Source organism: Lutzomyia longipalpis, chromosome 3, assembly GCF_024334085.1.
Source record: "Lutzomyia longipalpis isolate SR_M1_2022 chromosome 3, ASM2433408v1".
NCBI lineage: Eukaryota > Metazoa > Arthropoda > Insecta > Diptera > Psychodidae > Lutzomyia > Lutzomyia longipalpis.
Genome location: NC_074709.1, coordinates 25,488,404 through 25,510,161, shown reverse-complemented (window position 1 = coordinate 25,510,161; position 21,758 = coordinate 25,488,404). Strand labels below are relative to the sequence as shown.

Here is a 21,758-nt window from a genome sequence, read left to right as displayed (position 1 = left end):
AAAAAATTCCTAAATACGTTTTTCGATTTTTCCGGTTTTGCGTTTTTCAGGTTTTAGCAAAAGATGTTAATATGAAGTCAAATCTTCAGATCCTATCCTATTCCTGTGTTAAAAGATAGGAATATGGTTCATAATCTTCGGGCACGTCGAGATACATTCGGATGATTCGTTTAAAAAAGTAAAATATTCGCCAGATAAACACTTCTTGAAAATATTAGTCCAAATTCGAGTTTTAAGAAAAGATTTTCCTCGATTTGTTGTTGCTATATCTTTAAAAAAAAATCCTCAAAAAATTTTCCCTTGAATTCGATTTCCATCATCGGCTTTCCCCAGATCAATCTCCCATCACAAACCCACCCCCACACATATTATACTTTTCAGCATGAAAGAAAGCAATAAATAGAGAGAGATAAATCAATTATTCAGGGGGGAGATGGCGAGAAAGTCAATAAATATCTCGGCCACCCAGGGGACTCCTTGTCTGAGATTGTGACATCAACTTCACAAAAGGCGAGGGTGCAGAAGCGCAAAGAAAAAAACCAACGATTTCACCCCAATGGCAGGTGATTGAGTCCTCATCCCACCCCCGCATCAAAATCTTATCCTCTGCAGTGGTGCTTTCAAAATAATTTGCCATCTTCAATGCGGGGAGGGTTGAGACGCTATATATGCTCGATGCGGGGGGTTGTAACAGGATGCACGTTCTAAGCTCCTTTTGGGGTTGCGTCTCGATATCGGAGAGTGCTTTTGGGTGCTGATGATGGTGTGTTTAGTGGTAGATTATGGTTCTTAAGTATCGACAATGGATATATTCTCCTTGGTCACAAACATTATCTTGGTCAGGAGTCATGTGTGCGGTCCCCAAAAGCAGCAACAACCTTCCCCGTTGGGGGAGAGTGGGAGCATTATTACATTATCCCACACTAACAATCAACATAAATTATAATTTGTCTCCTCTGCAGTGGCACCCCCAACCCTCCCAATGTTTCGGAAAATGCTGCATGCGGGGGTGAGTGGGTGGCTGTGTGTAAAATATGACGCCGTAAACTAACTTTAATACACCCATCACACACATACAACTGTGAGAGAATGTAGCTGTTCGGGAGTTATATCTTCTCCACCCACACCCCTGTGGCTGCGGATGGTGCGGATTCCATCCCCAATTGGTGGTGAAGGCGAGATCCTCTCCCGTGAGGTATATTGCGACAACCCCGTTGCCATAATCGTGACTTCTAATTAATTTTGATCAGACGATAAGGGACTGTAATCTGCATTTTGTACCGAAGTCACTTCACTTGATTAGCATAGAGAGCTGTACGCTCTTGTGACTCTTCGCATAGAGTCGACTGTTTGAGAGAAAACATCCCTCTCCTTCCCAGCTTTCCGCAAATGCTATGATGGGAATGACTTGAGATGAATTCCAATTAAGCATCATTTGCTCGTCAACGATATACTAGTGGATTATATTTATATAAACAATTCCGCATGATTTTCAACAAGTAGAAGAAAAAACTAACGAAAGTTCTTTGTAAAAATTTATTTATTTATTAAATTCAGGGATCTATTGATAAAAATCTTTTCTTTTCTAACAATTTAAAAAATTTTTGTAAGAATTTGACAGTTGGTGTTTTAAAATCGTTCTATTGTCGTTCTAGAAAAGACAAACAAAGAATTTGTTGTACCAGAAAACCTTCAGAAAAGTCTTTACAGAACCCTAGAAAAATAATTTTCCTTCAAAAACCCGATTAAAGAAACAAATAGAATGTCAAATCTTGTAAGATTTTTCCTAGAATACCAAAAATCTTATAATTGACGAATTGCAAGAAAAGAAAAGAAAGGATTTGTATCACCTCAACTTGATTTGCTTTACATATTTTAAAAATATTAGGGGAGCTCGCTTTTAAACGTAAGAATTTATGTAGTAATTTGAAATGTTTTTTTTTACATTTCATTAATACTAAAATATCTCCGAAAACTGTCTAAAGATTTGTGTCATTAACCGTTCAGTTTAATTAATCAACAGATGGCGCCACCAAAAGTATTATTTTACTCCTGGAGGACTTTATTGGCCACCGTGGCCAATTCGACGTTGTTTTTTTTTAAATCGTCATTGAATAAAATCTATTAAAGATATCGGGAAATTCCTGTTACCACTTCATGTTTGTCGAAAGAAAACTTTGAAAAACATTTTTTTTGAGAAAAAATTTAGGTCAAAGTTTTGAGGTTAGAAATCTCTATCTTCAGGGATTAAGGGAAGTCTCTTTTGAGAGCTGGTGAAATTGAATGTTTTTTAATTTTCTTAGAGTTTTTCTTGAACTTGAACTTGTGTTGGCAACATTTAAAGACTTATCATTGAAGAGTAAGAAAATCACTTTCCGCCATCTTGTGATTTTCCTCAAAACACAAATGTAGCTTTTTCTCAGAATCTACTGGATGGATTTTGATGGGGTAAAAAGCAAATGGAATATAAAAAAACCAATGCAGATTTTAATGTACCAGAATTTTGAATTTCCATTCTGGGGCTGAGAAAAGTGGAAAAATGTGACTTGTTCAGACCCCTCCTAAGCGTGAAAGAAATATTTTCAAATTTCCTCAAATTTTTGTAGCTCAACAAAAGGTTCATTGCCCCAGAAAAATATACAAAAAAACTCCAAATCAATAAATTAGAATAGAAACTCTCGCATGTTCATTGATTAACATTTTATATTGATGCCTACCCCGAGTAATCTACCCCCATCACCCCCCCCCCCCCCCCTGAAGAGAAAAAGGCAAATGAAGAGCAATCGATGCCATTTCTAATTCCGATAGACAGCCCGAAAGAAGGGTAATTCGTGTCTTTTCCATTTGTATGCGGGGGTGGTGGTGGTTGAATATTTCATCGTGAGTATTGCATTACTTGCGGAGGAAAATCAATCTCAACCAATTGATCGTGTAACACGAAAAAAAGAGACTGAAAAAAAGAGAGAAAATCGTGTCACCAATTTTCTATTTCAATTGATACACACACAGGGCCCGCAAGAAAATTGAATGGAAGGTGAATTTTTTTTTGTTCGTTCCTTTCTTATTCAAGTGAAGAAAAGAAAATGTCGCACAAGCACATTATTTTCCAAATCATGGGGAATGAGGGGGGGGGTATGGAGGGATTTTCCAAACAACTTCAAACAAACAACACTGACGTGAGAGGGATATTTAAATAATAAATTGAATCAATAATTTAGTACCTCGTCGAAGGAGAACATCCGGAAATGGGGGGTACGGCAGCCACCCCCGACGCCCGAAAACTTGTTGATTTCGGAGTTGTGTGTTGAAGATAACTTTTTTCTGGGGTACGTCTTGCTCTATCAAAAATAAAACTCATGAATTTTTGATGTCCCGAGGAGCTCTCAAATTTCCACGCTTACGTGTGGGGGTGGGAAAAGCGGAATTCTCAGCGATTGTCGACAATTGAATCGCGTATATGTATGTGGAGCTTTTCCTCCGCATGGAAAGCTCCCATAGCACACACATATACACGATAAATGGAAACCCAAATGGGGGGGAGTGTGCTATTAAATAGCAATGAAAAGATGCTTTTCTCTCAATTTGCTGCATAAATATTTATTTTCTCCCTGGCGCCAAACCCATAAAAGTCAAGGATGGCCCACAAAAGGGGTTTCCTCGCTCTCTCTCGCTCATCTACCCTCCTTCTTCACCGTATAAATATCTCTCTCAATTCATCTCGCACCCCAAAAGTGGGTACGCAGATAATGAAACGTGGTACGAAGTGGAAAAAAAATCAACCCCCAAACCACAAGCTTTCCCACCCGCAGTGGGGGTGCGTTTGTCATTGAGACCAACCAGGCCACCCCCCAACTGTGAGCTATTTAATATGCTGAGCATGCTAATTACATTGTTTGGCATAAATCGCGTACGGAATACTGAAAGCACGCGGTGGAGTCTCTCAAAAAAAAATCCGAGTGAGACAATCCACAGGAGTGGAAAGCTCACGTGGTGCGGGAAAATCTTCCAATAATTACCCCCATTTTCCACATAACATTTTGAGCTTTTCCCAGGACGCAACACGTCCTTGTGGATCATTTTTTTGGTTGTGGGAAAATTGTCTTGAGCCGATCAATTTGTTTTTAGATTATTTTTTTAATAAGAATTTTCTCACAAAGCACAGGGGTCATCAAAGAAATTTTCAGGGGTGAATAGGAGCTGATTTTTTATTTGGAAAACAGGGAAAACTTTCTTAAAAATTCTCTAAGAATTTTTCTTTGGAATTTTGTCTTCTGTTATGATCTAGAACAGATTTTCTCTTCTTTTTATTAAAAGAATTGTTAAAGAAGATTTACAAAGAACAAAAAATTCCAGCGACGTTTTGCTTTATTTTTCTTTTGGTTAATTTTTAAGATTTCAACAAAAAATATATATTTTCTCCCTTCCAGGAATCTCAGTGGAGTCCAGCATGCGCGGTCGAACGGATCGCAGCGTGACGGTGATTACAGCCACCCCAAAGCACCAATCAATCCCCACATCGGTGGTAGTCCAGACCCCTCCACGGAATATCCGAATGTCCGAACCCGTAATTGTCTATTCACCCCCAGTGCGAGTCGAAGCGGCACCCGAGGTGAGTTCCCTGTTCAAGGATCGCAGTATCGAGGAAACGGAGGCGGCACACGATCTTCTGTCGCTCTCACAGAGCCTCCCCCCACTGCCGGCACCATGTGTCGTGACAATTCTCCACCCAGACCCAAACTTCCATCCTACATCACCGATTATGCACGAAATCACCCCCAATAGGGTACATGCAGCCTCACCACGGCCACGTGCCATATCCCCCGTCCCAGTTCTGCCGTGCTACGAACTGCCGACGCAGAATGTGGCGCCACTCACGCCGCCCACGTCGGAGCACAGCTCTGACGCCGAACTGGGTGCATCGTCGGATTCCTCATCGCTAAGCTTCCGCGAAGGACGTCAGCAGTCGCCGGTACCGAAAGCCACGCCCACATCCGAAGTCTACACGTACGATGATCTAATGGTGAGCGATGGCCGTTCGAAAAACAAGCGGCGGGAGGCCGCTCGAAGTGTCGAAGCTAGCGATGGTGGGCGCAAGAATAAGTATCGCTGCCCCGAATGCGGCAAGCAGTACGCCACATCGAGCAATCTCTCACGCCACAAGCAAACCCATCGTAGTCTCGACAGCCAATCGGCCAAGAAGTGTCACACGTGCGGCAAGGCGTACGTCTCAATGCCAGCGCTGGCCATGCACGTGCTCACGCACAAGCTCTCCCACAGCTGTGGCGTCTGTGGGAAGCTCTTCTCACGCCCGTGGCTCCTACAGGGGCATTTGCGCTCACACACCGGTGAGAAGCCCTACGGATGTGCCCACTGTGGCAAGGCCTTCGCCGATAGGTCCAATCTACGTGCTCACATGCAAACCCATTCGGCCGATAAGAATTTCGAGTGCTCACGCTGCCACAAAACCTTCGCACTCAAATCCTATCTCAACAAGCACCTCGAATCGGCTTGCTTCAAGGATGACGGCACTACGGATAGTCGAAATGCTCCGGATGAGGACCAGGAGGATTCCGAAGATGAATTCATTATCGTCACGTAAAATGTGAAACATACGGTGAGCCTACAACTAAACTATCTAGTCTAGTCGCATCTGTCTTAAAGATAATTCCCAAGGGGTTATTTGACTTCATTAATTCATTTTGAAATTTCAAACCTAACTGACCTAGAAAATAACTCACTTTGAGGTTAGGTTTTTTTGTAGGATTAAAAATGAATTTCAAACACCCCTGAAAGTTAGTCATGGAATTTGCAGAACCATTAGAAGAGCTACCGGCTATCCTTTAATTTTCTTATGCTTTAAATTTTTTTTTATACATTGAAGGGAATTAGATTAGTTTGATTAGATGTGGATTAGGATCTATATTTTTTAATTGAAAAATATTTACAAGAAAACGGAAAATATACTTTTAGATTTGATCCCAAAAAATTCTATTTAAAATTTGACGTTAGGATTAACTTCCAGACAGATTTAGCTCTTGGTCTAAATATTTTGCTATATGGCGTAATACGGAAATCAACGTGTTAACTAATTAGAAAATTAAAAGAAATCGAATAAAATGTGATTTTTTAAAATAAAAAGTATTTCATTTTTTTAATAAAATTTAGCTATTTATTAATTGGATATTTTAGGAAAAATTTTACATTATTAGTGAAAGAAATTTTAAAAAATAAATTATCAATTTAAGAGAAAATTGCTTGAGAACTTTTGCAATATAATCGTAGAAATTTTTGAATATTTTCCGGCATAAGAATAAATTAATTAGACGCCCCTTAAATTATTCAAAATGATTTCTTTCAAACTCTATAAACTTCTAAAAAATTCTGCAAATTTTCTGACTAACCCCCTGACACGTCGCAAAAATACTAATTCTTAAAAAAAAAACTTTTAAAGAACCACACTATATTGAATCTTTCTCTTAAACCTAGTAATAAAAATAGTGTAAAAAATTCTCTCAAAAAATTGGCATTAATATGGAAATTCTTTAGAGAAATCCGGCATTTTTACGGCGAAAATAAAAAATAATGAAAAAAAAATATTTAAGAAAATTTAGTAAAAAAAATGAGCAATACCACTTTTGTAGAACATTTACTTATATTTTTGCATTTGAAATAAAAAATAAAAATGAAAAGTAAGAGTAAAGAAAAAGTAAGTGAAGTTTGTAAATAAATTGAGCATTCATTCAAATTTTACTCTATATATAACATATTTTGTAGATCCAGAGTAAAATGCGGTGAAAGAAGAAGAAAAAACATTTAAGTATTAGCGAGAGCAAGACAGCATAAGTAAGACATGCAAAAAATCTAGGCTTTAGGAGTTTTAGGGAAGATTGCGCGTGCTTTTAGCAGAAACATTTTTGCGATTAAAAAAACATTTTTTCTTATGCACATTGTAAAAAAAATTATGTAGAATTTTATTGAGAATGAAGATAGATTTCCCAGAGGGTTCTAAACACACACACACACACTTAGCAGAAAGCTTCGTATACGGAGCTTTTTTTTTTCATGCTACATATTTTGAAGGCTTAAGAGAGTAGAGAGACTAGAAAATGCGGATTGAATTGGAGAGGAGATTCTTGTGCAACGAAAAAAAAAGTAATTCATTTTACTTCGAGACTGTCTTCGTTCCCTCTCTCACCTCCACTTTGAGCGGGATGGGGGTGAGTGTCTCTCATGACCCTCCCTTTTTTGTGCTCTGAGCATCCTTCCATGTTTATTTTCCGCGCGAAAATTAAAAGGGGTGCAGTGCGAGGGAGACGGGGGGTGTGCTCATCAAAAATTTGTATTTCAATGGACATGCCGGAAATTTAAAAATGTTTATCTATTTGGTGGTGGTTGGGGAGGAAATTTAACGTGGGCAACCGTAGATGGTGTGTGTGTGATGGCAAAAGCACAAGGGGTGTGACACACTGCCGTGGAATTGGAATTGAACATGCCGCATGGCATTTTGTTGTGCAGCCACATCGATTCTGTGCTTGATGCATTTATTGCCCTAATATGGTATCACATCAATCGATCTATGGTGCAACCCCCATTCCTCCCCATCATTTCCACTCGGTCAGCCACATTCAAACCCCTTGATGGACGTCCCACAAAGCCCACACCACAAAAAAGGGGTATGTCAATCATGGGAAATTATGCTCATTTACCTTACTTATGAGCTTAATGTCAAGAAGAGAGCTTTTAACTGCACTGAATTGTACTCAATTTAATGAGAAATTGAAGGAAAAAAATATTCCAGAAGATTTCACATTAAAAATCTTGCAAATAGAACACTTTATAACAGCTGTTATAAATTATAACTGAGCTGAAAATTGCATAAAAAATCATGAAAAGAGAGCAAGAATTCTCAATAAAAACCTCGAAAGGCCACAACATACTTAATTTTTAAAGAAAATCAATTCAATTTATAGAAAAAAGCGACACAGAAAAAGTTACTTGAAAACCCCCTGAAGGGAGAACTTGTCAGTGAATTGCACGCCAATCGAAACGGAAGCAACTTTTACGTGTTGGTATCGAAAAAGTTTAATGTAGTGCAAAGCAGTGATAAGGAATGAATTTCCCAGTAGATGGGCGAAACGAGTCTGGCAGTCCATCGCTCAGAAAGTCATCGATTAATGGCATTTAATTAATTCAAAGTCCCTCAAGCTCTTTTTTTTTCTCAATAGAACCCCATCGCTTTTTTCTTTCATTTTACTTTTATTTCCTCTTTGCTCTCTTATGCAATTCCATTTATATATATTCAATTTTTTCCAATGAGAATTTTATTAATTTATGGGGCTCATTCATTATTTATAACAGATTTTTATAAATGTGTTTTTGTTAATAAAATGGCTCTATTAACTTGATGGGGGGAGGGAGGGAAATTCCTTCACCCTTAAGAGCAGAAAAAGTATATTTGTTTCCCGTCATACACAATGTTTTGAAATATATATTTCTTTTTATGTGTTTTTGGGAAAGAAAATCAATTAAATGAGTAATAAGTTACAGGGTGTGCCAATTGAAATGCTAAAATAAAATCGAAAATATTACAAGAATTTAAGTAAAAAAAATCTTCCTTAAAAACTATTCTATTGAGAAACTTTTCATACTTTATCCTTCCACGCTCATAAAGCTCCTAGAATCAAACAAGCATTATAAATCAATTGAATGCATTGATTTAGAGATTCCAAATAAACATTTATCATCAATGTCTTAAACAATGTTTAATTAAAAGCAATAAATTCATTTTATAGACAACACGTGTTCTCTCAGAACATTTTCTAGCTAAAAAAAAATATTTAAAGAATTTATTGTTGCCCTGAAAATGATGAAAGACAACGAGAAAATTGAAAGAGAATCAATAAAATTGAATAAAGGGAAGAAAAAAATTGTGGAAAAGGAGCTTATTCTCTGATATATGGAAAAATTACTCTTTCGAGGAGCAATCAGGACGTAGCTAGCTTGTAAAGCATGATAAAAGGATAAGAAATTGTCAAAGAAATCTCCGATTTACCATTCAGCGAACAAGTTATGAAAATCAGGCAATGATTTGGTCAAAAATGTAAGGAATGACGTCACTTTTATGTTATTAAAATCATTAATCCACATGAAGTAAAAATGCATCACAGCTAAATCGATAAAATATTGAATTAGTAAGAGGATAGATTGGAGTTTCAGAAGCATATGCTTTATATAATAAAGAAGCAAAATGAGATACAATGCAAGAGCGTAGCCAAGGAGGATTTTAGGGTAACTAAATACCCATTAAAAGTTCAGGAAGTTAAGACTCTCTTTAGAAGTCACAATGAGAATATTTTCATGCTAAAAATTACACTGAAAAAATTATAAAAAGAATTTTCAAGTGTTTCAAAAGTTTATACGTTAAAAGAAACATCAATCATTTGAAAAGAAAACGTCGAAACTGCAGACAGACTTCAAACTACAGAAAAAAGTCAAAATTATGAAAGAAAAACGTCAACAGTTAAAAAGAAACGTCAAATTTTACAAAGAAATCGTCAAACGTTTGTTAAAAAAAAACACTTAAGTAAAAGAATTATGACTTCAATTGGCACACTCTGTAAATTTCAATTAGTCCACCTTTTGTCCCCACAACCAATTGTAGTGGATTTTTCAAAATCAACCCCCTTCGCTGTGTGGCATGAGGGACACCCTGTCCCACCCCCAGTCCCCTTCGTACGTGGTGTGGGTAAAACATAATAATTTGGTTTATATTTTTACGTGACTTGACACTCATTATCCGAGTCAAACACACGAGCGAATTACTCATTTGGTGAATTATTGTTTTTAGGCCTTGTTGCGTGATCGAAAAATTCACTGAGACGCGCATATTTTAATAATTATTGTGTAATTTTAATAATACACAATTCACCCCGAAAATTAAGCTCTTTTCTCCGCGCTGCGTGTGAATACCCTTCCTGTTGAGCACCAACCCCTCATCCAGCTCCCATCGCCCTACCCCCACGACTAATGAGGCTCATTCTTTCTCTGCCTGAGTATCGTGTGCTTTCCCAGTCAAACATGGAAGCGCAGAAAATTCCTCGAGATTTTCACCCCTCTTCGATGTGAGAGAGAAATTTAATCTCTACAGAGAGCAAAGTGGAGAAAACGATATAATTACAGATAATTAAAATACATATCAGTGAGACAATACTTGTAGAAGAAGAATTAACAAAAAAAGAAAAAGTGGTAATTTTACCTTTTTCCATTCTCCGTATATCCTCAACCCCAATCTGCGGCAGAGATTTTATTCCCGAAAAAAAAATGGAGAAAAATAATATGAAGATTAATGGGGAAATTTAATAGGATTTTTAGACAATGTAAAAAGAAAACAGAGAATTACATAGGAAAGATGGTGAAAATCTCTCTTAACAGAGCTATAATTAAAAGAAAATTATATAAATTTAGGAAAATACCAGAAAAAATCCATATTATATATTTAAAATAAAAAAGCACAACCGAAACATCCGTGGAAAGTAATAAATTCCGCCCTGTAGATGAACAAAAACACCCCTCCAAAAATTCATCATTCATGTGGCGCCAATGCACACGGAGAAAAAAATGCATTTAAACACCTGAAAGTGGGGTGCAATGGGGGATGCACACACGGCATGGTTAGAGAGGGAAAAAAAAGTCGACACAGAGGGTGTGCACGAGTAAATGTAGTAAAAACAAGAAAGTAAATAGTATTAAAAAGTTACGTGGATGATGATTTTTGCATGGCGGGACAAAAAGTACGGCGCCAAGTGGTACACACAGCAGCAAAATACAACAAAAAAAACTATATGAATAACTCAATTTACGTTCATGTCAGCTGAAATTCAAATCCCGATGCTCGTGCACAAAAGTTTTTTTTTTACTACATTTAATTGCATGATATTCAACACACACACACACTTGACTGAGAATTTTATGTGCGTTGGCAACTTTTTGGCGGGAAAATTTCTCAACACTGACATCCCCTTTTTATCCGCCCCCTCGTGTGGGAGTGGATGGATTTTGCAGTATATGCACGTGGAATAATTTTTGGGTAATGCGACATTCACAGCACGATGGATTTTTTAATGTTTTCTTTGATTTTTTTTATTGTTCCAAAATTTTCACATTCCTAAAAATAATTTAGTGAAAATATTCAGATGACGAATTATTGAAATGATTAATTAATACTTGAAATCAAATAAAAGGAAAATTCAGCAATTTGAATTAGTTAAAAGAAGGAAAGAAAAAGAATCATTTTAATTAATAATCAGAAAGATTTATTCAAAAAAAATTAAGTGAATCGATCATTTTGCGTCATTGAATCAGTTTAAAGAACAGAAATAAATTCTTGTTTGAGAACTATAAGATAATAAATCACAACAAAACATGTGAAGTTAGTTAAATCATTCTATGAGAATGAATCAGTCAAAATAACTAAAGAAAATTAATCTTTTAAAGTTATAACTGATTCAAGCAGACCCAATAACGGAAGAGAATAATTCAATAAGAATTTAATTATTTAAAAAATAGAATTGAATAAATTAAGACAAATCAATGATCAGGAGGTTTAACCACAAATAATTTAATAAATTGAAGGGCGAGACTAAGTTTGAAAGATCATGATCAATTTTTGCTGAAAATTAATCAAAATTACATAATTCATTCAGTCATTGAGAACCTTTAAAAAGAATGATCTCAGAGAAATTTTTTTTAAAGAAGATATTGACTTTTAAAATCAAACTAAAAGCTATTTGAAACAGTCAAAAAACAATAATAAATAAATTAGACAGAATTTCAACATTTAATCAAAATAATGAATCAGGAAACACGATTGAATACTCTCAACATTCGAATAATATTGTCTGTTTAAAATGGTTAAAAAGCATAAAGATTACGAAAATTGTTAACCCATTTTGTCAGTTTTTTTCTCATAATTTTGCATTATTTTTTGTGTAAAAACTGTGTCTCAGCTAACCTGGAAAAAATCATTTCATTTTACGTTTAAATCAGCCTGTGACCCAGTAGAATGCGAAAGGGTTAAAAAAAATCAAACATTTTTTGAAAAAAAAAACGATTTTCTAACTAAAACTATTATTATTAACAAAGAAAACGAAAAAAGAGAAAAATTGAGGAAAAAATGAAACAAAAGGATTGAAATGGGATTACCGAACACTACAAAATCCCACATCACCGAGAACAATCACATATTCCTCTTGCAAAGTTAAAATGCAACACACCACACGTACGTACCCTAACTTTCCCCGGATGTTGTGCGAGAAAATAGTTTTGAGAATAGACACAATTATAGTAAAATCAACATTTCCCAAAACTACATTAAAATGCCGTTGATGTTTTGCAAAACGGAAAAAATGGTGGTGGTGTGGTTCGTATCATACCGCGTACCAACACACGTACATATACATATATTGTATTTTACCCCAATTAGTTGCCGAACAACTGTTGAATTACAAAACAAGCATCAAAAACAAGCACATTTTCGCCAAATATAATTCGAAATTTTCTATTATGCTGTGCTTTTCCATTTTATGCACACACACGTTGAAAACATATACCCACCCCCATATTTTCTGATTTTAATGATGTCTAACATCCCTTTTTTTTTAGCTTGTCTAATGTCTATCCTTGTGCATCCTTTTTCCTATCCTTCCTCGTATTTATTGCTTAAATGGCATTCTTTAAAAAGAGTTAATATCAACAAAAATACTTACTTATAAACCAAAGAAAAAAAAATAATAGAAAAATATTCATTAAAAAAATGCAAGAAAAAGTGAATTAAAACCGTTCGAATTTAAAAGATACAACGATTTAAATGAGTTTTGGAGTTTAAAAAGAAATAAACCAAAGAGAACAAATTGTAGATGACAAAAAAAGATTTTATTATTTACTAAAAACCTTTTTAAAATTTAAATAAAAAAAATCACTCAAAATCTTTAAACAAGATAAAGAAACTTTTGAAGCAATACATTTTTCGGTGAGAAAAAATTTTCAATATGGAGAAAAATTTAATGAAAAGAATGGAAAAAAATCTATTTAACCTTTTGAAAGATGAAAAAAAATCACGTTATATATTTACTTGAAGAGAAAAAATGAACCCTTGACCTATATAGCGGAGAGAGAGACGATGTAGAATATGTATAGAATGCAATTCACTCTATGAAGAAACCATACAAAAAATATTTATAATCCTTATATCAATTATAATGCTCAGATTTCCAAAAGATATAGAAACACTTTTAAAAATTAAATCATTTTTAAAATCACCTTCAATAAAAAAAAACTACCTACCTACTAAAAATTTTATTGAGAAGATAGTAAATCCTAATTCTTCAAATTATAAAGAAAAAAAAAGAAATATCTTTCTAATATATAGCGTAGCTCCTATGAGGTGAAGAAAAAAATCTTTTACGACTAAAAATTATAATTTTAGATGATGAAAAAAACCATTAACACAGAAAATTCTTTTACTGAAGAATTTTTCTCGAAGACGTAGGTAGCGAAAACTAGGAATTTTTTGATTCAAATTATATTAAAGGATGACCAAAATTATATATACATATATTTACTCATATAGAGATATTTTTAATAATGTCTTATATTACCGAGGAATAATAAAAATAAATAAATAAATAGATTAGTGAGGAAAAATCCATTTTACTTTTGCGCCACACAATATAGAAAGAAAAAAAAGAAAAAAAACAATTCATTTTCAATCCGAAGAACAACTAATTCGAAAATGAACGTTCAAAGTGGTCATTATTTTAATGATAGTGATAGAAATTTACATTTAAAAAAATATTTACGATATAATGAAGAAAAAAATGAAAAATAATAAAATTAGATGGCTTTTCCATATAAACAAACATTATTGTATTATTATATACATTAATATTAAAAAAAAACATATATTATACAATTTAAAAAGAAAAAGAAAATAAAAGACATCCAAGAAACTAAAATTAGGTAAGAAAAATGGAAGAAGGACATTTTAATTGCATCACATTTTTAAATGTACTGGTAAGCTGACCAAGCTTACGGGAGCTGTGTTTCTTTCAGTGTACCAATTTTATGAGAACAAACTAGAACGCGAATTAATTTAAATACGCGCAAAGTCGGGAAAAGTTGAAAAGTCATACCCTAAGAAATATTTGGAAGGCCATATCTCGAGAACGGATCCATAGATTTTCGTAAATTTTTCTTTGTTTGAAAGGTCTTGAAATCAGCTATAACATATCGAAAAATGAAAAAAATTTATGTCGCCATTTTCGAAAAATTCGAGTTCGAAATTTTCGAAAACTTTGTTTTTGACTTTAGCGCCTCTTGCGGTCATTTCTCGAAGTTGCAATGTTCTAGACATTTGTAGGGTTTCTCGAAACCTTTCATTTGCGCTTGAGTTGATCAAGATCGGACTTGTAGAACCCGAGATATGACATGCCAACTTTGGAAGGCTATATCTCGAGAACGGATCCATAGATTTTCTTCATTTTTGGCATGAAGCTAGATAATATGGTCAGCTACAACATATCAAAAAATGAAAAAAATTTATGTCGTCGTTTTCGAGATATTCATCGAAAACTCATCGAAAATTTTGTTTTTGATTTTTGGCCCCCTAGCGGTCACTTTTGAAACTTCGGATGTTCTAGGGAGTTGTAGGGTTTGTTGAGAGCTTTCATTTGAGCCCGGGTTGATCAAAATCGGTCAAGCCGTTTTCGAGTTATGGTCGATTTTCGATGAAAAATTGTGGCGGCCATATTGACTAAACGGCTTAACCGATTTTCAAAAATAAGGCATCGTTGGAAAGGTCTTGATGGCCCCTACAACATATCAAAATTTCAGCCCTCTAGCTATAATAGCGGCTGAGATATAGCGAAAACAAAATTTTGAGGTTATTCAAAATGGTGGACGGGGGGGTGGGGGGGTGGATTTGACCTCATAATCGGATTTCTTCAGGTCGATATTTAAACTTTTCCGTTTACCGCAAGTCTCTATCTATTACGGTTCTCTTGCAATTTAAGTTTATGATCCGGCCGGACGGACGGACGGACGGCCGGCCGGAAAAATTTTTTTTTTGGCGCATACGTTTTTTGGAATGTGGGGACCCTAATTCGTGCTCATCCCAAGTTTGAGCCCGATCTGACGACTTTCGATTTTGCTCGGTACACAAAAGCTGTGTCTGAAAGAAACACAGCTAAAATAAATATACGTAAATGATAATTTATTTGACTTAATATATTTTTGGCTTCGTGTAGAAAAAAAACAAGCAGAAAAATTTCAACCAAAAAAAAGTATGATGATGGTTAAAATCGCAGGCCGGAAGGATGATGAAAACCCATTTATATGTATATTAATGAAAAAAGAAACATAAAACTTATATTTAATCACTTGTGCTAGTGTTTAAAAAAAAATGAAGAAGAAAATGAGGAAAAATAAATGAAAAAAAAACGTGAAGGAGTTGAGGGAGATTTGGAGGTGAAGAAAAAAGGATAATATTTACAATTAAGTTCTGTAAGGCAACAATATTAATAGCCTCTGAAAGCAATAAAGCATATTTTTAATTGAATTTCACATTTCCCATTTTCTCCCACCAATTTCGGACAGGCTACGGATAGAGTTTCAGCGAAAAGTGCTTGAAGGCTTAACAACAGCTTTTATGAAAAAGGTCGAGAGAGTTTCATGAAAATGTTCAGAGAAATTGAGGAAAATTACTTTTTATTATTGCAATAATTTTTCTTTTTAGCTATAATATCATTTGACAAAATGAGGCACTCTTCGCGTAACACTGAAAACATGTAAAGGTAAGGATTTTTATCTTTCCTTAATTCCTATTGATTTATTTATGCAATAATTTTATTTTATCTGCTAAAAAATATTTTGTTTGAGTGAAATTTAATCAAGGGGTGTTTATCTGCCGAATATTTCGATTTATTTCACCGAATCATCCAAATCTTGCGAATAATCCGAATTTCAACGAATAATCTGAATTTGAAAATAAAATCTAAATCTGATAGATTCAATTTTACTGAATAATTTGAATCTAATTGACGAATAATCCGAATAATCTGATTAACAAATAATCCAAAACTCAACAAATAATATGAATTTTACCGAATAATCCGATAATTTAATTCATAACGAATAATCCAAATCTCAATGAATAATATGAATTTTAACGAAAGATCTGAATCTTAATGAATAGTCTGTATTTTGACAAATAATCCGGATCTCAACGAATAATCCGAATTTTGCTGAATAATCCGAATTTTCTTGACGAATAATCTGAATCTTAGCAAGTCTGATTCTTCTCAATTTCCACTCAGATAATCACCCCTTGAATTTAATATGTTAAAAACGAATATGTAGGAAAAAAAAAATCAAAAGCTTTAAATTTTTTTTTAAAAAAATTCTAATTTTGAACGACAGAATTTTTAAACAAGAAAAGCTTTCAAAGTCCATGAAAAGAAAATTGTTAAGAAAACTGCGAAGACATCCCAAATTTCATAATCGTCCGTATTTTGCCACCAAAGAAGGTGCGAATATGTGAAAATTACTCAAAGGATCCTCCTCTTGTGTATTGACAGTTAATGTGGATTTTCGCAGGAGGTGGCCCACGGCTTCAGCAACCCCTCAGCACAGCCTCCACCACCCCCGCAACCCCTAACAAAATAAGAAAGATAACGCGCAGAAGAGGGATCTTTTTGATCCTCTGATTGCGAAAAATCATCGACAGCTTGACTGGATGTGCAAATATTAAATTTTCCTCCTTTTTTGCAAGAAGCAAAAAGAAACAGAGAGTCCTCGCTGGGAAATTGTCTTGTTGACACATTTTCCATCCGGGCGGGCGCAAAGGGAGCGACGTGTGTGTGTAAATATGAAATTTATTCAAATTCGTTTTATATTTTTGAATGACTTTCCTGTTATCATTTCACACCGGGAAACGTATGAGGGTTTCTTCTTCTTGCTCTGCCTGGGAGAGGGTGGCATTACGGGGGAAGGGGGGGGGGGTGGGAAAATATGAGTGGTAGGTGTAGCTAATGCATAAAACTGTGCCACATCAGTTTCCGTCTCAGCAGCACAACTCCTTCGCACCATATTCTTATTGAGAGTCGCATCCCCCACCCCCGGGGGGTGCTCGCACCCCCGCGTGTGTGTACACATTTAATCAAAAAAGAAATATTTACATTCATTTCATTGGAAATGCAAACATTTATGCTTTCACACTTTTTGAAGCTTCAACGGATCTCAATGGCATTACTTTTCTCTGATGTGCTCAACGCCTCTCGTACGAATGCCTTGGGGGTTGGTCCTCACACACCCCATCCTCTTCTCCACTTGGCATTGACTAAAAGCGGGAATTTTTCATGTTTTTCACACCATCCACTTTTCGACTTTGCCATTTTAGCCTCCCGCCCCTCCTCTCCCTACACCTACGTCTCATTCAAACTTCTGTGCACATGTTTGACAAGGTAGAGCATGGGAGGAAAAAAAAATTAATGTGAGTTCTTCTCCTAGCGGGAACCAGCAGCATGTGTTCAAAGCAAAAAAAAATGGACGGAAATGCAGAGATTTTGCATGTAAATTCGATGAATTATTATGCAGCAAATTCAAACAAAAAATATCCTACCAGACTATATAGGTAGTTTTGTACTACAAAAAGAAGGTAAATGTTGGAGTTTTGTTAAAGAATTTTTGCGGTTTAACGAATTAATTTTAATTCTATTGTCCTTCATTTTATTTTTAAAGACTATTTTCAATTCTTTAGGAAGCTTTTTTTTTATTTTACAAAAATCAAATTCTTTTACCTAACCAAGAAGTGCTAGAAACATTTTTAAATTTCTTAAAATAAAATTAAAGAAATATTTCAATTTTTTATTTTTAATCATTCCGTTAAAGTTCTTTAAAAAAAATTATTTAACCACCCTAAAGCAAGCAAAAACTGCAAGAAAAAACGAAAAAAACTATCCAGAAACATTTTAAAATCATTCCTAGATTGATTCACAAGAAATCTCAAGGAATAATGCATCAAAACTTGACTAAAGTTTTGGTTTTAAAAGAACTTTGACCAAAGAAATAAAAACCAAAAGTTTGATAAACAAGTCCAATTTCCTTCTCCATGGATTTTGTGCAACTCATTCCAAGCTTCGCGAAAAGTTCATTTTTGTCCACAAACACACATTTCTTCCCTCAAGCCCGCATGATGACTCTGCCAAACCCAAGACAAACCATGCAAAGTGCCAAAGCTTTTTGGCAAACATAAATTTATATCCCATCTCTCCTCATGCATTGTATCGAAACTAACTATATACAACTTCCGAAGGTCCACAGGAGCAACATATACGAGAGGGTAGAAGAAGATGAGGAAAAAAAATCAGATGAGAAGAGTATTTTCCACCCCAAACTCCCCGCTCAAAGCTTTCGGGGGTTGAACTTTGATGCTCTTCCTGTGGGAGGTTTGGGGAGGGGGGTGAAAAAGTGGTGGGATTACCACAAAAGTTTTGTGGTTTTCTCATGGAGAAACATTCTTCACATTAGTCCACTTTCAGTGTGGTGGGGCTATGTAGGTGGGTTGGGGGTGAGTGGGTGGTTGTATGTTGTTGTTTTCCTTCATCCACCCATGGATAAACATTGATGCGAATTTTACTTTCATACCCGCATCAAGAAGTTATCTCAGAATGTGTTTGTGCCATGAATTCATTGGGAATTTCAGCAACAAGACATCCAAGCGGCATGAACACGATTTTTGGGGTCAGGGTGGGGACAGAGGAATTTTATGTCTCTCCCCACGAAGAGGTCGGGGCGAAATGTTTGATGACAATTTTCGCAAAAGCATGGGGGGATTTCTTTTTTTTTCTAGCTCTCTCTCCCTCATTTTTGCAGATTTATTTTTTTTTTCTGTGTAAGATGAATGAAAAAAATCTGCGTGATTTTATTTTTGATGATTTAAAATGATAAATTTCTTAGAATTAGTTGGTGTTCCACTTCGTGGCCAACACCAAGTATTGTGTGTGTGTGGTCAGTCGTACTCTGTGTCTCAAGAGAGTCGAAGGTGTGGATTCACACTCTGCTTATTGGCTAGATTTTCAGCTGTTTTCTTTCAAATTTTGAGCTAGAATAGCTAGTAAAGTGATTGGACAATATTTAGCAAGAAATCTGTCTTGAACTATAGTGAATTTTCCTAATTTTCACGAACTTTTCTGTGGGTTTAGTGGTGTGAGTGAGAACTCAAATGCGCCACGAGTGTTGTTTGAAGTGACGCTCGAAAGTGTTTATGCACTGAGAGTGTGTAGTTATGAGAGAGGACGGAGAGGAACTTGATCCCCCTGACACTGGTGATGGTGGGACAATGGAGCACTCTGATCTACACGATGATAACGGGGCGACTGGTTCTACTGTACCAGCCGGAAGAACTCGACAATATGGTGTGCAAGCGAGAGGACCGTTTGTTGTGTATCTTCGAGCCAAAAAGAAACACAATTTGGCTGTGATGCAAATTTCGGCAAAGATCTTCAAGAAATATGAATCGGTGGAGTCTATTCTTCCCGTCAACAGAGACAAGCTTAAGATTTCTGCGAAGAACAGAGAAGATGCAAATAAGTTGGTGAGGGATGATGATTTTTGCAAAGATTTTTTCACGTACATCCCTTCGAAGAGCTCGGAGGTGTTTGGGAAGATATTTCTGAATGAATGTGAGGATATTAAGGACATCATGGAAGCCGGGTACGGAGTACTTGACGGATCTTCGGAGGTCATCGCGTTGTTGGACGCAATTCGCCTTAAGAAAAAGGTTGACTCGCAGCTGAAGAACACACCATTTGTGAGAATTATTTTCGAGGGAACAATTCTCCCGGACTTTTTGGTGGTTAATAAGCTCAGAATCCCTGTGAAACCGTTTGCCCCAAGGGTTATGGAGTGCAAGACTTGCTTCCGCTTTGGGCACACTGAGGCTCATTGTGGCAGTCGTCCTAGATGTGATAAGTGTGGACTTTTTCATACGGAAGAATCTGGCTCATTTCCGTGTACAGATAGAGCATACAACTGCCCTAACTGTAAACTTTTGCTGCCACAGAAAAACCACGTATGTACAAAGTTGGGAGAAATTAAGGACCTTGCTGTGGATCGTTCCTTGGCCCGCAGAAGAGCTGCTCGACCAGCCCAACCTGCTCGAGTGGAGCCCCCTAATGTGCAATCTGCAGACACACGTAACAATCAGAATCCTGAGCGCAATCAGGGACATGGAGGAGCCAGGAGGAAAGTTCAAGTAAGGACAAACTATGACACTGAATTTCCTGATACACTGAATAGAAATCGATTTGATGCTCTTGCATCGAGAGATGAGGAGGCAACAATTGAGAATTTTTCGGATCTCTCTGGGGAAGTTGATGTGATGGACGAGAAAGTTCGAGGATCGCCCTTGCTAAAGGGTCTTAGAGAAAAGAGGAAACATGTAGAATGCCAAGAGGAACTAGAAGGAAGGTATTTTCGCTGGGCCAAAGACCACGATGAGAGGACACAGAAAAACGCAAGGACCATCAGCCCACCAGAGGCACCTCAAGCTCAGCAGCGTCCTGTGATTCGTCGGAGTGATCCTGTGAATAGCAATGCGGGAAGCAGTAGTCTTGGATGGAAGGACGTGTTTCTTGGATTTTTTGCCACCATGGAGTGCAGCGAAGGAATGATGAGTTTCGTTAAAGGGATTCTTCTTCCGTGGATAGAGGGCCTTTTGATCAAGCACTTCCCCATGTTTTTTTTGTAAATAATTGTATTTAAATGTTCTATTTGTAAGATTTTGGACTGTTGGTCACGAATGGAATCATTTTCCGCTGACCTATGGGTGCTTGGGGGGGAAATAAAAAAAAAAAAAAAAAAAAAAAACCAAGTATTGTAATCGTCGGAAAAACCGACCACCTCAGATCGGGCTCAAACTTGGTATGAGCACGTTTTAGACATCCCACATTACGAAAATGGTGGTGGAAAATTTTTGATCCGGCCGGCCTGCCGGCCTGCCGGTGGTCCAAACTTTGCCTTATAGCTCGAGAACGGTAACAGATAGAGACTTCTGGTTTGAAGTTTTCTATAGAAATGTGGGTGTAAAATTTCATTTTTTCGCATTTTCAAAATCCAAGATGGCCGCCATCCGCCATTTTGAAATACTGTCAACCACTTCCCTTACAGCTAGAGGTCTGAAATTTTAGTATGTTGTAGAGCTCAGTGAGACGTTTTCATCGACAATTCATACTTGAAAATCGGTCAAGCGGTTTAGCCAATATGGCGGCCTAAAGCAAAAAGTGTTTTTTCAATATAACTCGAGAACGGCTTGACCGATTTTGATCATCTTGGTATCAAATGAAAGGTATTGAGAAGCCCTACAACTGTCTAGAACATTCCAAGTTCCAAAAACGTCCGCAAGAGGCGCTAAAAACAAAAACAAAAATTGCCTAACTTTAAGGGGCAATATCTCCGAATCCCCATTAGGCAAATCTTTTAAATTTTGATATGTTGTAGCCTGACTCAATATCTTTCACCAGTCCGAAAATGAAGAAAATCTATGTCGCCGTTTAGAAGATATGGCCATTTGAAAAATTCTTGAATTTGAAAAGTTCTAAGAGCCATATCTCCTGAACTGCTTGTCCGATTTTGCTCAACTTGGTATCAAATTAAAGGTTTTGCAAAACTCTACAACTTTCTAGAACATCAGAAACCTCTAGAAT

General features: G+C 36.2%; 2 protein-coding genes across 2 annotated transcripts in view; both read left to right on the top strand.

Annotated features, from left to right (window-relative positions):
• The window catches only part of LOC129793009 (protein snail-like), a 43,998-nt gene extending 29,935 nt beyond the window's left edge, over window positions 1–14,063 (top strand). Inside the window, exon 2 of the mRNA XM_055832530.1 lies at window positions 4,428–14,063. Within this exon, the coding sequence (XP_055688505.1) occupies window positions 4,428–5,599 (1,172 nt within the window). The 3' untranslated portion in view covers window positions 5,600–14,063. The remainder of the gene's footprint in view (window positions 1–4,427) is intronic.
• A 5,000-nt stretch (window positions 14,064–19,063) lies between these two features.
• The window catches only part of LOC129792945 (beta-1,3-galactosyltransferase 5), a 1,144,668-nt gene continuing 1,141,973 nt past the window's right edge, over window positions 19,064–21,758 (top strand). The window contains exon 1 of the transcript XR_008750861.1: window positions 19,064–20,926. The gene's annotated coding sequence lies outside the window, so the exon portion shown is untranslated. The remainder of the gene's footprint in view (window positions 20,927–21,758) is intronic.